The 19,466-nt window shown below is 48.0% G+C and overlaps 1 protein-coding gene across 6 annotated transcripts in view; it reads left to right on the forward strand.

Annotated features, from left to right (window-relative positions):
- The window catches only part of Agap1 (ArfGAP with GTPase domain, ankyrin repeat and PH domain 1), a 437,938-nt gene that overhangs the window by 204,882 nt on the left and 213,590 nt on the right, over nucleotides 1-19,466 (forward strand). For all 6 annotated transcript variants that reach the window (XM_059278338.1, XM_059278339.1, XM_059278340.1 and 3 more), the window contains exons 7-8: nucleotides 14,133-14,260; nucleotides 15,896-16,051. In XM_059278338.1, coding sequence (XP_059134321.1) covers nucleotides 14,133-14,260; nucleotides 15,896-16,051 — 284 coding nt within the window. The remainder of the gene's footprint in view (nucleotides 1-14,132; nucleotides 14,261-15,895; nucleotides 16,052-19,466) is intronic.

The raw sequence follows: 19,466 nt of genomic DNA on the forward strand, positions 1-19,466 counted from the left end.
TTGCTAAACCACTGCAGGTTATAGATTCACAATCAGTCAGCATTCTCTACTGATCTCTAATTAACACTGAAGTAGTATTAGTCACGAATGTGAAGTCTTGATCGGAGATGACCTCAGGTATTCTAAATGTAAATAAAATTAGATTTAGATCCCTTTTAATTACCTGAGGTGCTGTGTGTAATTACAATGGCAGTTGATAAACTTAATTTCTCATTAAAGGAGAGAAATGTTGGAAAGTTTCTGTCCACTATGTGCTTAACCCTTTGGCAGCCGCAGTGTATTCAAAAGAACTGTTGAGGCTTTTATGTTAATTCCGTAGAAGTTTACATCCTCTATTATATTAGGCTCTTTAGATTCATCACAGGCCTCCTCCTTTTTTAAGATTATTTGTGTGTGTGTGTGTGTGTGTGTGTGTGTGTGTGTGTGTGTATACACACTCATGCTCAGAGGACAACTTGCAGGAGTCCATTCTCTCCGTCCACCGTGTGAGTTCCGGAGATTGACCTCAGGTCATCAAGCTTGGCATCGAGTGTCTTTACCCACTGAACAGTCTTGTCACTTTTGACCTCATTCATTTACATGGCCAGCATACTGTAGGGTCCCAGAAGGCAAGCCCGCCCCATCAGGAATCCTGTGTGAGGCACTGGGAAGGGCAGGGCTCTGGGTGGTGCTGGCTGAGTAATAATAATTGATGTGTGTATGTGTGTGTTGGGGGAGGGGCTGCAGTGTCTTAATGCACAAAGCCATGGTGAAGACCGAGTAGAAATCTGTTCTGTCACCTCATCCTTCTTTCTAATCACATCACAATACATTGTATAATTCAACCTGTGTATCACTGTCACTTGTCCCCAGACCTTCCAGCAAGGCCTCGTGGCTAACAGAGCTGGGAGGAGGGGCCTCATTTCTTCAAGTGCATGCATGCACGTAGAGGCCAGAGACAGACAACTTGTGATTCTACTTTCTCCGTCCATGGTGTGCATCCTGGGGATCAGACTCAGCTGCCAGGCTCTGCAGCTGCCAGGCTCTGCAGCTGCCAGGCTCGGCAGCAGGTGCTTAACTGCCGAGCCACCTCACTTGCCCTGTCTTTTTCTGGAGAGTTGAAGGCGATGTGAGGATGGGTGCAGAGGTTGGAGACGGGTCTGAGTGCTTTCGCTCTCCAGTACCGTGGGTATCTTCAGAGATTAGGCCTTTGACTTCCCGTAGGACAACAGTAGTCCAAGGGGGTTAGCTCACTGAAGGGGAACTGATGGTTGCACTGAACCTTGTCTGTTCAGGTTCTTTAGGTGGCAGAACTGCTGGTCTGCGTGCCGTGCCCTTGTGTAGGGCTCCGCCTGTCACCTGAGCACAGCTGACCTTGATTTCCTCATGCTGCTCTTTCAAATGTTGAGCCGTTGCCTTAGTGTTAATACTTTACCTGGTCCTCTGCATGCCCTGGTGGGGTGTGTGTGTGTGTGTGTGTGTGTGTGTGTGTGTGTGTGTGTGTGTCTGTCTGCCTGCATGCCCTGGTGGTGTGTGTGTGTGTGTGTCTGTGTCTGTGTCTGTCTGTCTGTCTGCATGCCCTGGTGGTGTGTGTGTGTGTGTCTGTCTGTCTGTCTGCATGCCCTGGTGGGGGTGGGGGGTGTGTCTGTCTGTGTGTCTGATGCCCTGGTGGGGGGGTGTGTGTATTTGTGTGCGTGTGTCTGTCTGTCTGTGTCTGTATGTGCGTGTGTGTATCCGTCCTTATTCAGCCAGTCCTGACTGCCTTTCTGATCTCTAGCAGGCTGCTCTTGGCGGTGATGCTCTTCACATCTCCCTTCTGGCTGTCTTTGATGTAACTGATAAGAGTGTGTTGGTGTATTTTGTGAGCAGTTTGGTCTTTGGCGAGGTCTATACTTGTGGTTGGTGAGCTGGGAGTCTGCAGATTGAAGAATTCCCGGGGAGACTCCGCTTCGGAGTGTCAGAAGCAGCTCTGCTCCAGGATCATGGCTTCTGTGTGAGACAGCTTGATGAGTTGAGGAGAAGTGACAGGTTCATTTTCCCCTTCTTTGTTTAAGCCATTTATCTTTGAGTTCCTTGCCTGCCATCCGAATTGTATTGCCAGTTTATTGGGATATTCACTTGCCTGGGCTCAGAAGGCACTGATTTGCATCCGACTTGAGGACAAGTGAGAGGGAAGGTTAATCATCCCCTGGGCTTTTGAACAGATTCTTCCCAGTGTTTAATTGTGGTGTTTGAAATGTTACAGGTTTTCTAATCAGTGTGCGTGTGTGTTGTACCCGCTGACACACTGAATCAGTGATTATAGGTTGCGCAGTCCACACAGTGCACTCTTCCGAGGACCTCCAGTTCACGCTTCGAGCATATCTTCCTTCATGTCAGACCATGCAAGCTAGGGGAGCGGCTCTGAGCTCTGCCTGTTCTCCTTCCTCTTTCTCATTCACCCTTTCCCCCTCCTGTTTCCTTTCTCTCCTTCCTTCTTCCCCCACCCCACAAGGTGTCACTGTCCAACTCTTCATACTGGCCTTAAACTCGTGATCTTCCTGGCTCAGCTTCCCGCGTGCCGGGATGGTGGTGTGTGCTCAGCTGTCAGCTCCTTTGGAGGGTGATGTGCTTCCGTGATGTGTGGTAGTGACAAATGCTCACCAGGCAGTGAGTGGAGCTGTGAGCAGCCTTCTGTCCTTAGGGTCCTCCGTGAAGAAGAGCAGAGCTGAGGGTCTGAAGGGAACAGGATCTATGAGCAAGGCCCGTCTACAGGAAGAGGAAGCGTCTCTCCTGTGCTGTGCAGTGGGCCTTCTAGGTTCTGTAAGAAGCTTGACGCGTTTCCACACCTGTCAGTCTTCCTGGTTCTCCAGGATAGCTTTTCCCAGCATATACTAGTTTTGTCTACATTAAACATCTTTGAGAAAGCTATTGCCCCCTATGGTCTGGGCACTTCTGGAGGTCCGGCTCTAGTTATCTGGACACAGGTTTCTTCTGTTTCCTCACTGATCCTGGCTGAGAATTGGGCACACAGGGACTGTGATAGCCTTTGTTGGTGCAGCTGCAGCCATGCACAACAGCTTTGCAGAACATCCAAACCTTTTTTCATTGTGCATTCACTGTGGCTTGCTCCTTGGGTTGGGCACGTCCCTCACACTTCATTATCTGCCTACATGTTGCCTGCTTGTCGTAGTTTTCTCTGCGGTATTTATAACCTGTCAATGTTTCCCTCGTGCACACAGTTCCTGCATGCTTCCACTCTGCAGCGCTGTCTGTCCTCATGCGTACAGTTCCTGCATGCTTCCAGCCTGTGGCACTGTCTGTCCTCATGCACACAGTTCCTGCATGCTTCCACCCTGCGGCACTGTCTGTCCTCGTGCACACAGTTCCTGCATGCTTCCACCCTGCAGCACTGTCTGTCCCTCGTGCATACAGTTCCTGCATGCTTCCACCCTGCGGCACTGTCTGTCCCTTGTGCACACAGCTCCTGCATGCTTCTACCCTGCAGCACTGTTTGTATTATCTGGCACCAAGAAGGAAGGAGCCAGGAGGAAGTGAATTCCAACACAGGTATCAAAAAGCAGAGACTCCTAGGATGATTCCTGAGAGTCAAGGAAACAAAGTCCTGAAGGATCACATCCATGGGATGCTTGGGCTGGCTGGAAGGTCAATAAAGTGTACTTATTAGCATGCTGGTGGCCGGCCAGTGCTGCTGACAGATCTGTGTGAGTTTGTCAGTCTCCAATGTCCCTAAGTAAACCCACCGATGTGTGCACCATCTCAGTGGTACAGTGTATGGAACAGTTAGTGAGGGAGGGATACTGTATAGCTGCCCCGGCCAGTGGGGTGTCAACGGGGGCGACCCACCTGTGGGAGAGAATGAAAGGGACGGGGAGACACGAAAGGAAGACAGCAAGACAGTGTTCTGATCAAGCTGCAAATTTTATTTTCCTCAGCAAGGCTTATATAGCATGGGAGGGGGAGAGGGCAGGAAGGAGGGAAGGGGTGCACGACGTGCTGTACGTGCAGGTGAAGGGAGACGTGCAAGTCATGAGGATGTTGTGCTAGGTGGTAAGGTCACTGGTCAGGGCCCATTGTTCTGTTGCTATGCTACCTGACCTGCCTGACCTGTTCTTTATCTTTAGGAGCATCTGGTTTAGGGCAGGGGCTTGTTCTCAGGCCTAGCTAGTACTTTTCCATGGTCCATGTTTGGTCCCTGACATACAGCCTGGCAAAGCAGCCAACACCATGTATGTTAGACATGGAATGGACATCAACCTGCTTAGCTCTGCTGGAGCACCAATCAAGAATATACAAGAGTGTTTGGGGGCCAGCAACATAACTAAGAGCATTCTAGAACCAACAGTGTCACTAAGAGACTCCTGGAGCCAACATGATCAAGAGCATTCCTGAACCAAGAGTGTGCTGAGAACAGTAGCACCATCAAGAGCATTGTGGGACCATCAGTACAACTAAGAACCTTCTGGGACCTTCTGGGAACTGGTATTGGGGCTGCTGCTCTTAGTCATGCTGGTCATGCGGGCATCACCTGTCTTCCAGCCTGGTCCTGAGGGTGGGCTCACACCAGTGGGGTGGGCAGGGTTAGGAAGGCTGTGCTCGCACCTAGGATTGAGACCAGTGAAAGCCCAGGGAAGCAGAGCATCATTCAGGGCTGCTGGACAGCAAGCCAGAGATGCGGCTTTCAGACCAAAGCCAAGGTTCACTGAGACGAGGAAGCTAAAAAAGGCAGGAGACAGGGGATACTGAAAGTTAGGGAAGGATCCTGATGAGACCTGTTAGGACTCAGTAATCCAGGGGGGTGGTGGATGAAGGGGGTGGTTGTGTGAGAAAACAAGAAGATGTGAATGAGTTGATGCTGAGGAAGGCAGGTGGGAGAGAACTGGGGGACCCACCAGCATTTTAGTGTACCCCTAAATGTCTGCACAGGGGGACAGGCTGGGCCTTGAGATGTGACTAAAGGACACCCAGGAGGGTATCGGCTTTGACAGACACACTTATCCCAGCAGCTTTGGGAGAAGTGTGTGATGCAGAGCTCTGCCCACCGAAGCTCCGTGTCCACCCTGCCTGCAGACAGATCCAGCCCAAGGCAGTCCCCAGCTGGTGTGTGGTGAGGCTCATTTTTCAGAGCAGTGAATGCTTACATTGTCCCCCATAGGCTGGCACCCTGGTGAGTTATCTGCAGAACCATCTCCTCTGGCACAGAGCTGAGGGTCACCACTTGAATCAGATATGCCCATTTTCAGCTACCTATTTAGAGGTTAAATTTTAAAGAATCTTGTGTGCGGAGCCATGAAAGGGGGGATGGGTGTGTTTCCTGCAGCAGGATTTCCTGTCCTTTTGCCGCAATCGTTTTACACGACAATCTGTTACATGTATGAAAAAGAGCCAGCAGACTGTATCTGTTCAGTTGAGTTTCTCTTGTGAGTATTCAGTAGTCTTTCACTTTTTCTGTGAACAGAAAATCCAGTGTCCCTGAATGCAGAAATTCCCCCTCGGTCTAAAATTCTGAAATTAATGTCAGCAGCCTTGACTTTGCTCCGTCCTGAAGGTAACTGTTTATTACAGTCGGCATTTAAATCCCCGATTAATAGGAGCAATTAAACAATAGCTTCATTTCCAGCAAATTAACAACCCTAATAGGTAATTGCGACATAAATGAAGATAAATTTGTTTTAATACAACGAGATAAAAAGAATACAGATAAGAACTGAATCTCAGATTAAGAATTCAGACTTCATTACTTCAGGAAAAACTCAAAGACCTCACCAGAAGAAATTACAGCATGGCTTTTTAAACATAGCCTGTCTTAGATTAGAGGGCTTTTTATTTTAAAGAGTGCAGTGGAAATATTGTAGGGGTTGGGGACTAGCTCAGGAGTAGGGTACTTACCTAGCATGATCAAGAATTTGGGTCTTATCTGGGCACTGAAAATCAAGAAAATAAAACCTACTTGCTTGATTGATAGACATGCACATGCGCACACACACACACACACACACACACACTGATCTATTGATAGACATACATATATTGGTAGATGGAGAGATAGGCACATGCATAGTCTTAATCTGTGTCTTGGTTACGATGAAGGTAGGTCACAGCAGAGTCTCTACCATGGCCATCGATCCTCTCTTGATTTGCTGATGGCATGGGGACTGCAGCTGTGGATCTCTGACCAGAGCCTCTCACTGGGCTTTGACGAGCGAGGCTTTCAAAAGCAAAGTCCCAGAGGTCGACAAGGCCTGAGTATTTAATGTTCAGTTGCAGGAAAATCACTTTCTTAGTATTTATTCTGATGGCTAAGTGGTAGTTTTCTAGGAAACACGGATGCAGTTGGGCCCAAATGGTGTTTGTGAAGGGGCAGAGTTGGTGGCCACATAGGGTGGTTGGAAGGGACTAGACCTGAGAAGACCTGAGAGCTGGTTCCAATGGTGACAAGCAGCGGGGTGAAGACTGTTCTAGGTGCAGGATCATGAGATTTCCCTTGCAGAGTCACATGCCTACAGAAAGGCCCCATGTACGTTAAACTGTGGGGGTTAGGACAGTGTGAACTGTGACCCCTTGAATGAGTTTCTGGCAGCTTTGATGTCCAGTCAGCCTGCGGAGCATCACCCAACGAGAAGGACAAACTGACAGTGGATATGGGGGTGTCTCCAGTCCCTGGAGCCTATCTCATCCCATGCACAGCACTCACGTTCCCCTTCTCAAGTGTCCAGGTGGGAGTGACCTGCATCTTGCAAAGTGTGGGTCTTGTCAGTGTATTCTAGAAGAGCTGGAAAGGTTTCTCGGTGCCTTCAGGCTGCCAGAAGCACTCTTGGCGTTGGAAACGGGGTTCTGTGCCCTTCAGAGCCTTAGAAACGGGGTTCTGTGCCCTTCAGAGCTTCTCTCCCCTTCACTTGTTCTAACCTTTCTGCCCGGCCCCCTCTGTCAGTCATCCTGCATCTCCCTGGGTGCGGGGTGACTGTTGCACTCCAGACACATGCAAGCATTAGCTGCATCCCAGCAGGTGTTCAGGTGGCGGACTGTGCTGTCCCCTGGCTTGGGAAGTGTCCCCAGGGAGGACACTGGAAATTCTCAGTTTCCGAGCATGCGCTGTCTGTGCTCCCCCATCCTCTCTCTCTTGTTCCCTTTCCTGCTCCAGGGTCGTTGCTGGTTTGGTTTTGAAGCAATGTCTCATGTAGCACAGGCTAGCCTTCAGGTCACCATGTAGCCGGGGATGATCTTGAACTCCTGACCCCCTTGCCTCCACTTCCCAAGTACCAGGATTACAGGTGTGCACCATCTCGCCTAGTTTATACCAAGCTGGGGGTGGAGCCTAGGGCTTCCCGCTCTCTACCAAACAAGCTGCCTCCCAGCCTTGCTCCAGTTTTCTTGGTTTTTCTGGCATCCATAGCTTCATCCTTACTCAAAACCTAGTAATACAGAAATACAGCCAGCAGACAGATGGGGTTCCCAGCAGAACTGAACATGCCCCCTCTAACATGTATTGACGTTGCCATTTTTGTGGTGAGAAATATTCCACTTTAGGTTTCTTATTTTTACTTCAAAGTCACACATTCAGAGCTATATAGGTAACTTGGTAATTAATTTTTCCTTAATTAATAAGCTAGTTTAATGATCGTTCTCCTGTAATTTAAAGTAGAGTCATTAGTGGAAGATTCACAGTCTGCAGTGGGTTTTTGTTATTTATGGGGGTTCCCCAGGTGAGCCCCTCACGGTTCTCCCTCGGGGCCTTGTAAGAGGCATTTTTTGGGGGTTAAAGTACAAGAGGGAATCACAAGTCATACAGTGATTACTGCTCCAAAAAACCAGGCTTTTAAAGTACTTTGGGGTAAAGTGGATTGGAACGTATGAATCCCCCCACTTGGAAGTGTAGACAGGATGACAGCTGGTACGATGCCTTCCTAGGCTCCATAGCATGACTGTCTCCAGCACTCACTGTACAGTGCCCTTCATGTCCAGCCTTTGTAAGCACATCTGTTATGGATATTGAAAATATCATTTTTATTATTTTATATACATATTAGTATACTTAATTATCTAAAATAGTACCCCAATAAATATTAGAATACTTAATTATCTAAAATAGTACCCCAAAATTGGGCCCTCCAGCCCTAGATTAGTGGTGTGCTACAGTTTTTTCCCAGTAGAAGAGTCCTTTTTACACCCGCCCTCCCTTGTGTCTAACCATGGGTCTTGAGCACTCAGATCTGTGTGCCTTAGATGACAGGACTGTGTGCCGTCCTGAGCTCATAGCCCCATGCTCTTCCTATACTCAGATGTCATCTGCTCCTTACAGAGCAGTGGTTCTCAGCCTTCCTAATGCTGTGACCCTTTAGTGTAGTTCCTCAACCACACAGTTATTTTGGTTGCTACTTCATAATTGTAATTTTGCTACTGTTATGAATCGTGCTGTAAGTATTTTTGGAGATAGAGCTTTGCCAACGGGGTCACTATCCACAGTTTGAGAACCACTGCTCTTGAACCTTGTGGGAATTTATCCAAGATCTCTGAGGGTTCTAGCAGAATGGCAAGACTTACATAGATGTGCTAAGGCAGGCCTGTCGCAGGAGTGCAGAACCCACCCTTAGTCCACATAGGGTTTGTGTGACCAAAGCCGTTGAAAATCCAAGCAGTCAAAGTCACAGGTAGCACAGGCTAGCCTTCAGGTTTGCCTTGGAGAAGATGACCCCGTGGCATGCTTGGGCCTCAGGCTGCAGTTCGGGGTCCTTTAAGGCTTTGTCTGTAATCAGCTCTGGGAGGTGGAGGGCTTGCTCAGGACATTGCCCGTGAGGGTGAGTTTGGGAGCAAGTCTGGTGGCTGAACCCGTAGTCTGCTGTTTTCCCTGCCCATGCTGGGGCCAGGAGCTGCTGCCCAGGAGCTGAGGTCGCAGAGGAAAGGGTGGAGGCGTGGTCTGGGCAGTGTGGACTCAGAAGTGCCCCAGCACAACACAGTCGGCTGCTGAGTTGGCCTTGCTCTTGTAGTTTTAGACTGCAGGAAGGCCTCAAGACAGGATCCCTGTTGAGAGTCCTCACATGGATGTGGTTACTAAATGAATGTGTAGATGTCTCTCCAAGAGAGAATCTGGAGCCTGGACAGGGCTGATGACCCTGGAAGCCCCTTGTGAGAAGCCAACGAAGGAGCTTGAGGGGTTCCAGGCAGAGGGTGAGGCCAAGGACCTAGTGTATTCTGGAAAAATGAAGGAATGGATGGGATGGTCAGCCGCAGCACAAACTGCCCAGGGCTCATGTAGGAACAGGTGTCACCTCCAGGCAGGTCCCTGGGCACCACACAAGGGTACAGAGATAGACCAGCTTCTGAGGTGCTGGACTCAGAGACTGGGGAGGTGGCCTCTGCCAAGGACACAGATTGCAGGAAGACCAACCTCTGCTTGGTTGACACACCATTGTCCTGATGACAAGCTCATTTCCCTATGTCACTGTATTAGTCATAGAAGAGTTTATTTGGGCTTACAGGTCCAGAGGGATGTGTCCATCGTGACAAGGAAGTAGCCGGCTCGGTGGCCCTTAGAGCAGCAAGCTGAGAGCTCGTGAGCAAGCACAAAACAGAAAGAGAACCTAAAGCTGCATGAGCTTTTTAAACCCTCGGGCCTTCCACAAAGTCACGCCCTCTAAGCCTCCCCAAGCAGTGCAGCATCCGGGGACCAAAGCATTTAAATGCCCAAGAGTGTGGGGGCCATTTCTCATTTAAATCACCACAGTCATTTATGGAGGTCCCCTTAGAAACAGAGGAAGTGGTGCAGAGCAAGGGATTTCCCAGCTTCTGCCCTGGGTCAGTGCAGGCTGGGCTGGAGGTTCTGCCTGAGCCCTCCACCCATTGTCTGAGCGGCTGTCCTCACCTCTGGTCTGTTTTTTGATCACTTGTTATAGTTGGGGGTGTAGTTTGCTTGTTTGAGATTGGCTCTATCTTTGGGTAATCCAGGCTGGCCGGAAACTAGCACTTTCCTCCTGCCTCAGTCTTTCAGGTCCTGCAGGACCAGTGAGCCATCACAGCTGGCTCCCACTGGGTCCTCTTTATCTGCCGGATGGAGTGAGGGTGTAATCTCCCACCATGCTCAGCCTTCGGGCAGCAGAGACAGGGCAAAATACTTGCGTGTGCATGGTCATGGGGCTGTGAGCAGAGGGCTCACTCTGCTGGCAGGAGCAAGGTAAGGTGATTCGTGCATTTGTGTGAATGACCCAGGAATGTCCTGGAAGAAGATGAGGGGTGTTTGATGAGGTTGAGCAGAGCAGTCAATCTCAGAGTTTTGGGGTGCTTTCTTGTTCAGTAGAAAATGTACAGTTTGTGGAGAAAGCAAGTACGTGCATGTCAGTTTTTGTTGTTAATGTCTGTAACTTTTCCATTGAAGAATGGAGCTGTGTACATGGATGTATGTTTCAGTTTAAAGATGTCATACATTAGCGGAGATTAGGACGGAGCCTTTCCAGCCTGGAGGAGACCTTTGTCACGCTCGCAGGCACTAACCCACCTCCTCCATAAGGTGGCACCATTCTGACATCGCTTCTCTGCCTGAGCTTGACTGCTTGCTCTGTGAGCCTTGTGCCATCAAATCCATAGGTAGGACTGAAGGGCTGGCTAAGGGGAGGGGTTTGTTTTGTTTCTGTCTCCTACTCAAGTCCAAACAGAAAGCTGAACTGTAGAGGAAGCAACTTTCAAGCAATACCGTGGAGGAGAAGAGAGGAATTGATGGGCCCCTGTGGTAAAAGGGCAGTGGTCATGTCTTCCTAAGTGACACTTTTGATGGAGCACAGCACATAGTGTCCGGAATCCCACCAAGTGAGAGACTACTAAATCTCAATAATAAAAAAATAAAGCTGATTCTTTCGGGCTTGGCTGTTTGTATGTTGGATGCATAGCACATTAAATAAGACATTTGCGTGTATGTACCGATGTGAACCATGTGACAGTGTATTTGTTGAATGATCAAGGTACTAGCAACACAAAGAGGTTGACATCCCCCAGCCAGCGGAGTCTGGAGTTGTATCTTTGAACCTACCGGCACATAACGTATTTCAAGTATCACCGATAATTACAGTTTGAAAGGGGCAGGGCCTGCTTCCCATCCCTGGTGGCCATCCCTGGTGCCCATCCCTTAGAGCAGTGGTTAGTGAAGGGCCGATGCTCACATGTTGGGGTCAAGGCCCCTGTGGATCTGCTGGACTTCCACACAGTCCCATGATTGGTGGCCATGATCCTGTAATAAATAGTACAGTCCCTTCCTGATTGGAGCTGTCACTATACTTTCTACTCACCTAGTGACATTTTTAGGAAAGTCTTTAACCAAGGCACTCTGGGTGTGCTGTTTCCTCCCTGCAGCAGCAGCCGTTAGCAAGAAGTGACTGTAGAGTAAATACTCATCTTCCCTTAGATGCCAAGGGTGACAAGTTCTACAACACGGGACGGATTTTCTTCACCTCTCCCTTTCTCACTCTCACTCTTACCCATAATCCTCTTGTCCTTCATTAAGTAAATTTGCCCCTGTTCTTATCTTTTATCCTATCTTTCCAGAGTTCTCCTGGCACCGTAGAACAAAACATTGTAAAATCATTTTCTTTCCATTATTGGTGTCTGTGAGTTAGAAGGTCTTAAGAGTAATGAGGAAGCAGGTCAAACATGAGAATCAGTGCAGTAAAAATAAATGCGGTCCGTTGTTAGAGGTGTGGGTCTGTGTTTGGGGCCTTAAGGTTGGAAGAGCAGTCTCCCTGGGGACACAGGCTTAGCCGTGGTGTGCAGCCACACTGTGCCACCCATGTGGCTTTGCTGTGAGCTGTTCTTTTTATCCCTGTGTACTTGCCCAGTGCCTTTTAAGAAGGACGGTGGGGATCTGCATTTGAAGTTCCACATAATGCGAGTTTCCATAACATACTTGGCTCAGTTTCCTAAACCTTCCCTTCTAGTGGAAGAACTCTGTGGCAGGTGTCCAGAAAGCGCTTAAGAGTATGGTTTGAGCGTGTCTTGTGCCTCTCCGCTAAGTTCTGTGGTTAAGTCATTGTGGGTCCAGATGGATGGAAACTCAGACTGGGCATAAAGCAAGTTGATCATCTGAACCTCTTTTTGCAAATGATTAGTCACAGGGTATATTAGTTATTTTTCTGAGGCGGAGACAGAAATCATTACAAAAAGAAATTGAGATGGGGACAGTATGTTTTGATTGACAGTTCCAGAGGGGATAGGGCCATCCTAGCGGGGAAGGCAGAGCAACAGCCCATAGAGATGGCCTGGCAACAGGCTATGGAGACGGCCTGGTAACAGGCTATGGAGACGGCCTGGCAGTCAGGAAGCTGACTGATCACGTTTCCTTAGCACACAGGAAGCAGGAAGAGGGAGAGCAGGAAGTGGAACCGGGCTATACAAACTTCAAGGCCACCCCAGTGACTGTTTTCTCCAAAATGGCTCCACCTACTAATGTCACCAGAACCTCCCCAAACAGAATTGCCCACTGGAGACCAAGTTTCAAGCACATGAGCCCACAGGGCCTTTTCACATTCAAGCCACAGCACTTAGGCAGTTTTGAAATTTGGGTTAATTTGGGTCTTGAACCTCCCTACTCTCTACTTACTTTGCAGTTCTTAGACACTGACCTTAGACTTTATTTTGAGTTCACGTAATGATTTTTTTAAGGTAGTCTAATATACATTTTCAACAGTCCCTGATCAATACACCAATGGCTTTGAAATGACGGAGTACCACGATATTCCTCTGTAATTTAAACATGATTAGCTGATGAAGGTTATGATCAATACATGGAGGGAAGATAAATTAATTGATATCATCCTTTCAGGGTGATGAGGAGCCTTTTGGAGGTGGGCCGTGACTGATGAGGCCGCTGCTTCATCTCTGGGAACCATCTTTTATAGATTGCATTTCCACTTAGTCACATTTAACACTATCATTCATTTGCACAAAAGCCATGAGCTGTGCACACACCAGTTCCTGCTCAAAGTTGTGTTCATTTGGAAGTGAAATTATCTGTGAGCACCTTGTGGCCTCTGTCTCCGTAACTGTTGGTCCTGGAGAGGCAGAGTGCCTCAAATGCAGCAGCGCTATGTGCAGAGGAGGGGCAGGGAGGCTGCAGGCTAACTCCGATTCCCCCCCTAATACACACCCCCATGCAGGGTGCAAACCGCAGCCACTCCCCTGCAGTGACACCCATTGGTGTAAGAGTGGTTTTTTAGTTGTTGACTTCCTTTGCCTTTAAATTCCGTATGCTTTATCAGCAAGCCTATTTGCTGAGATAAGTTATGGCCGGTTGAATTTAGATTTGTATTGATTAAGATAAACTTCCAGTGTATGTGGTCCTATGTTAGAATTTAAAAAAAAAAAAAAAAAAAAAAAGGGTCCTTGTTGTAATTATTCTTGCTTGAGTATAATTCTACATAGCCTGAAAAAGTTACAGGTCATTCTTTAGGCAGTGCAAAAAAAAAAAAAAGCTTTCAAATGGATTTGGTTCAATTTTCCTTATTTAGGGTTACCTTGAATAACTGGAAAACTGTTTTACTAGGGAAGCCTATGTGAGGTGGGCATGTGTTTTTGTTGCAGTCCAAGCAGGCTGGCTGAAGTCCTCAGGGGTCAGGACTGGTCTGTTTTGCATCCTGTCTTACTGATGTGGCTTCCATCCCTGTGTCACCAATGGTCCTGGGTGGCTTCTGGCACCAAAGTCACACATCTGTACATTTCAGAGAGATTAAGATTAAGGAAAAAAGACAAAGAAGAAGGGGGAAAGAGCAGCTCTCACCTGGAGACAAGTCCTGAAAGCCACATGAGCTTTCTGCCCTCGTCGCATTGGCCTGGCTTTATGTGTGCTCTGGTCCCGTTGGCCAGGGCTTGTATGTGTGCTAATCCCATTGCTCAGGGCTTGATGTTCTCTCAGCCCATTTACCAGGGCTTGCTTGTGCTGTAGTCCCGTTGGCCAGGGCTTGCTTGCTTATGGACCGTATTCAGCTCCATAAGCTGGGTATGGGAATTCAGACTCCCTGGGAAATGTCCTATTTATTCCAGTGGTCAGGTATCCAGATGAAACTTGCTATGGATGCAGGAATGGCAGAAACCAGGGATCATCAGAGGTCCCTGTGGTTCTCCTCATATCTGGCCACCGGCCTCACATGGATGTCTCCTGTCTCTGTGTCCACTAGTTGCCCAGAAGATTGTTGCCACGAGGAAGAAGCAGCAGCTGTCCATAGGCCCCTGCAAGTCCTTACCCAACTCTCCAAGCCATTCCTCTGTGTGCTCCGCCCAGGTGTCAGCCGTGCACATCAGCCAGGTACGAAAGGTGGTGCGTGCGGGAGGTGAGGCAGCGAGGGCATGCCACAGCAGACGTGGGCCGGAGACCGGTCACAGCCAGTACCCAAGCTGTTAGCATCTGTTCTTCTTTTTCCAGCTTTGTAAATAACAGCATGTTTGTGTTTGACTTCCCATTTTCCTTCAGAAGCTGTTGTGGCCAAGTGGGCTTTATGGGAGTCAGTCTTTAATGTTCTCTTTGCACACTGCCTGTGTTATAAGGCATGCTGGCGTGGGGGATGCCAGGTGTGAGTAAGAAGTCTTTTTCTGTCTCGCCTGCCAGTTCCCAAATAATGACACGGAGACTTCTTATTAATCATGAAAGTTCGGCCTGTAGCTTAGGCTTGTTTCTACCTAATTCTTATAACTTAAATTAACCCATTTATATTAATCTACATTCTGCCACATGGTATTACCTCTTTTCTATTGTGTATCTCCTGTTTCCTCTCTCTGTCTCCTGGTGTCTCTGTCTTTCTTCTTCCTAGAGTCCTCTCTGTCCCCAGAGTCCTGCCTAACTACTGGCCATTCAGCTCATTATTAAACCATTCAGAGCAGTATATCTTCACACAGTGTACAAATAGCCAACAGCAGGTGTATGCTGCCATCTTGGCTGTGGATTGAAATCACTGGCTTTGCTCTCAGTTGGTTTATAGGGTGAACAGTAGTTAATAAGTCTTACTGGCTAAGAAGTGCACTTACACTTAGATCTGGAAGCCACTTATAACTCCCACCTCCTTTAGGCCCTGTAGAAGGCCCCCCCCCAAAACAATGTTGCTAAATTATTGACTTGGAAGCAAGGTACTTGTCCCAGGGATGCACCCAGGCCCTCAGTAAGGAGCGGATGGCTTGCTGGTCCTCGTGTTGTGATCAGTCCTCCTTAGGTGAGTGTCCCATTGCTGCTTTTTCCAGACGGCACAGTGAGAAGGTTTTCTTGCGAGTGCTCAGTTTGCCTGCGAAGCCTTGCCTGGTGCACTTACTGCTCGGGCCTGGGATGGGCTAGCCTTGAACACCTTCACGATTGGTGTCTTCGGTGTTGGAGAGATCTAAAATCATTTTAGGCTAGTACTCTGATTTGTGAGATGTCATTTAAGAATGATTGCTTGGTGTTCTGAGTGGCCATTCCTTCTTCATCCCAGGAGGAACAGTGAAGCACCCATAAGGCCATTTTTAACTGCAGTTTTGGTTTTCAGAGGAAGAATAATGGTTGGGTTTTTTTTTTCCCATTTTTTTTTTTCAAAGTTCGCTGCGTGTGGTAACTCACACTTCTGGTCTGAGTAGTCTAGAGGCTGAGACAGGACGATTGCTCCAGTTCAAGGCCAGCATGAGCTACTTAGTGAGTGTTAGGTCAGCCTGGGCTACAGAGTGAGACTCTGAAGCGGAAAGACATTTTCAAGCTCCATTGTGGAGACCTGAGGTGCTTTTTCTCAGACAAAGCAACGCTTGCTTCTGGCAACGCTTGGTCTTAGTAAACCGGCCAGGCACAGGGAGTTGACACCTCGTCTCCCCGACACTTCTCTGTCACTTGCTCTTTTCTTGCTGTGACCCTGCTTGGGTGGTTTTTACACTGCTTCGTTCACAGAACGTTGATTTTGTTTGTTTGTTTGTCTAATTTTTACAGACGAGTAATGGAGGCGGGAGTTTAAGTGACTACTCCTCCTCCGTCCCTTCCACCCCAAGCACCAGCCAGAAGGAGCTTCGGATCGATGTCCCGCCCACTGCCAACACCCCAACGCCTGTCCGGAAGCAGTCCAAGCGCAGGTCCAACCTCTTCACGGTGAGTGTCTGTCCTCAGGACCAGCCTCTCAGTGTCACCCGGCGTCTCAGTCACAGGAAGGTGTCTGTCCCAGGGTCCAGTGATGTTGCAGAATCCAAACTAAATTGAGTGAGAATCGCAATGACTCGAGTCTGGGGACGTTGTGAGAAGAAAAGAAGATGTGAGTCCTGAGCAGGGTGGGAATTACCCGGTGGGGACTGAGTGCAAATCCTGAGGAGTTTGTGCAAGCCTTCACTCTCCCAGTACTTTCGTGGTCTCACACTAAAGGCTTGTGTTACACACGGAGAGGTAGTGAAGGTCTTGGGGGATTCCCATTGCATCTGACCAATCACAGGGCCTTAGCCGTCGCCCCTGTCATCTGTTGGGGTCTGAGAACTGACCCCAGGGGTGGGCATGGGATTAAGACTTACCTTTCCTTCAAATTGCAACCCCCACCCCTCTCTCCAGGCTTTCAAGGGACTCCCTGCCATAGGCTTCTCTTGGCCAGTCCTCAGAGTCCTCCAGGGAGTGTCCTGGATTGGAAATCTGAGCTTTGATTTAGAAACCCTGAGTCCAGGGTGAGGCTAGGCATGTGCACTTTTACAAGCTCTTTGGGTTGATGGGTACAGATATTCTCTGAAGAAGCAAACCTACTGTCTCCTGCCTCTTATGCCCAGCAGACATCACCAGTCAATCATGGATGGCTTTGCAGTTAAGCCCAGAGCTATTATGGTATGATTTCAGGAAGTCTTTCTCTCTCTGGCCAGCTCTGTGCAGTGTCTGCACTTAAAGCCTGTGTAAATAAATCATTTGGCCTCTGGTTTTGGTTGGTTCCTATTGACTAAGTCACACTAGCTTGACCTAAAGGAATAGCTAGAAGTTCATTGTCTGACTTGAAGCCTTCAACTGAAGATGGTCACATGATGCTGTGGGTACTTGCCAGATCTGTGGGTGCCTCACTCTTTTCCATCATTCTTTGTGACCGTCTCTGTTAGAACATTCATGCTCCTGTCTGCTGGTGACAGAGGGTCCCCCTTTGAGCCACCCTGTCCTTTCCTTTGCTGGCTGTATCATGCAGCTCTGACAGACACCGCTGGCCACTGTTTGACCTTAGACACATCACTGGACCTCTCTGATCTGGGAGCAGTAGCTATTCTTCAGTGGGTCTGTCAGCTGGGAGCACTCCCCAGAGAGGCAGGGGGTTCTTAGTGGTATTATTTGTGGGTTTTTTTCCACTGCTATTGAAGTCAGGAGCATGGACACCAGTGATAGTCAGCAAACGTAGTTGGTAGGACTGCTGGGTAGGTCTGAAGGGGTCATTTTGGCTTCTGTACGTACAAGCAAGTATCTGATATGTTACAGTAGTAACATGTAGCACGGATGTAAGGTTGTGCCTTATAAAGTTTTTTCGACACACAGTATGAGCAGTCACATTAACAGTTGGTTTCTAGCTGGATGCTCAGAGCAAGACTGTTGGTTAAGAAGGTGCCTCCTCCCCAAAAGGGTACTCATTCACTTGTGACTCAGTGGGTCCAGAAAAACCAGTTACCGAAGCCACAGCTGACTTCAGAGGCTTTGGGCTCCAAGAATGTAGTAATCCAAGAGAAGTTCTGTATCCCCCACCACCACACTGTTAGGAGTGGCTGTGGAGGCCCAGCCTGTGATTCCTGCCTAGCACCATTCAGTTCACATTACCTTTGTTTTCTACCACATGAAAGAAATATGGAAACTAGGAAATACCACTTTAAACAGAACTATTTGTAAGTCTCGTCTATCCAAAAAAGATCCTGGGGCCTGGATGATTGACAACTCCCATGACCTGGATGATTGACAGCTCACAGAAGGACTCTTAATTTTAAGATCTGAAGAAGAAAAATGGTTTGGCCACTACCTGCTCTTCAGAGCCCTGACTGCTCAGTGTCTAGGAGGTATGCTGGTGGCCGGAGCTGGCCACACTGAAAGAAAACAGAGGCCAGGAAGCCACAGAGCTACAGGCCTTATTCAAGCTGGTGAGAACGCGGTGACTGGAAATCCCAGTGAATTGCATCATAACCGCTGGATCTTAGATGCCTCCTTCCGGCTGTGTGTCTGCGATGTGCTTGATCTCTTCCTCTTTAGCGTCTGAAGACAGTTTGAGAGTAGAGCATTTGAAAAGTTGAATCCAGCTGCCCAACTAAGGTGCATGGAACAGAAGTTTGGGGTCATACAGGAATCCAGTGCTACAATGGGTTTGTATTGTGGTTTAAGGATCAACAAGCTGAAATTCCAGGAAATGGCCGACATGGAGGTTGTTCCCAGGTTTGGCTTTGCCGCTGGGCAGAATGGCTGTGGAGGTGGGTGATGAGCATTTTGAGTTGAAGGACCTGGAAGCATCGACTCCACTAGATGTCAGTGTCATACAAGGAATGAAATGAAGGTGAATTAATTCTGAAATCTAGGCAATTAAGGATCCAGATTTCAGTAGGAAACAGCCTCTTTAAGTATTTCCAGTTTTGCAGCCTTCATATCTGTCGCTATGGGTGACTTTTGACTGACATTGTCAAAGTGTGTATGTGTTTAGACCTGTCAACAGCTGTGCCTGATGCAAACCATCTTAGTTTCTGTTCCGCAGCCCAGAATGGAGATGTGCAGCTGGTGGGCACCGTCCACTTATCTGTTAGCCCATTCCAAAAGGGCTGGAGGTCAGGTGTAGGCACATAGTTCTCATCCTGCCCAACATATCCTTTAAAGTGGCTCTGTGCCACACAGGGGTAACATCTCCAGCTCTCAGATGTTTTAAATTGCAAACATACAATAAATCCCATGTATTTTGTATGAAATTATATAAACTACATCTCTCCAGTCGTAGCAGGTTATGCATTACTTTGCAGCCGCAATTATGTCTGCCTTACCAATGGGAATTTAAACTGTATCATGTTTTGTTAATTTTTTATGTAAGGCCATTGCCTTGAGAAATGAAACATTAAAAGATGACCCACAGGATGCCTGCTTTAGAAATACAGAATTTTTTAGAACAGTTCATTTAGTAGCCTGATTTACATGTAGATGAAATATTTTATTGAATAACATTTTGAAATATATAAGAATTACAGAAAAAAAACCCCTGCATGTAGTCTCTGTGATAATCACGAGGTTGAGCAGTTTGCAGCCACTGTTTCGTGAAGAACACACATCCTCAGTGGAAGTCCAAGCCTCCCCATCCATTCCTCTGCCTCTGTTCCAGGGCTTGCCATTTACCTGAATGGGTGTATATGTGTTGCCTGCATTTGTGTGTGTTAAGCTAGCAAGGCTCCTTAACTTCTGTATGGCGTTGCTTTATGTCTTTTCAAGCTTTTAAAGAATTGGGTCTTTACGTGGTGTTTTAAAAGCTTGCTGTGTGACGCTGATACCATTAAACAGTTAAGTGCACCAGTACCCAAAGATTGCCCAGAACCTG

Source organism: Peromyscus eremicus, chromosome 13, assembly GCF_949786415.1.
Source record: "Peromyscus eremicus chromosome 13, PerEre_H2_v1, whole genome shotgun sequence".
Taxonomy (NCBI): domain Eukaryota; kingdom Metazoa; phylum Chordata; class Mammalia; order Rodentia; family Cricetidae; genus Peromyscus; species Peromyscus eremicus.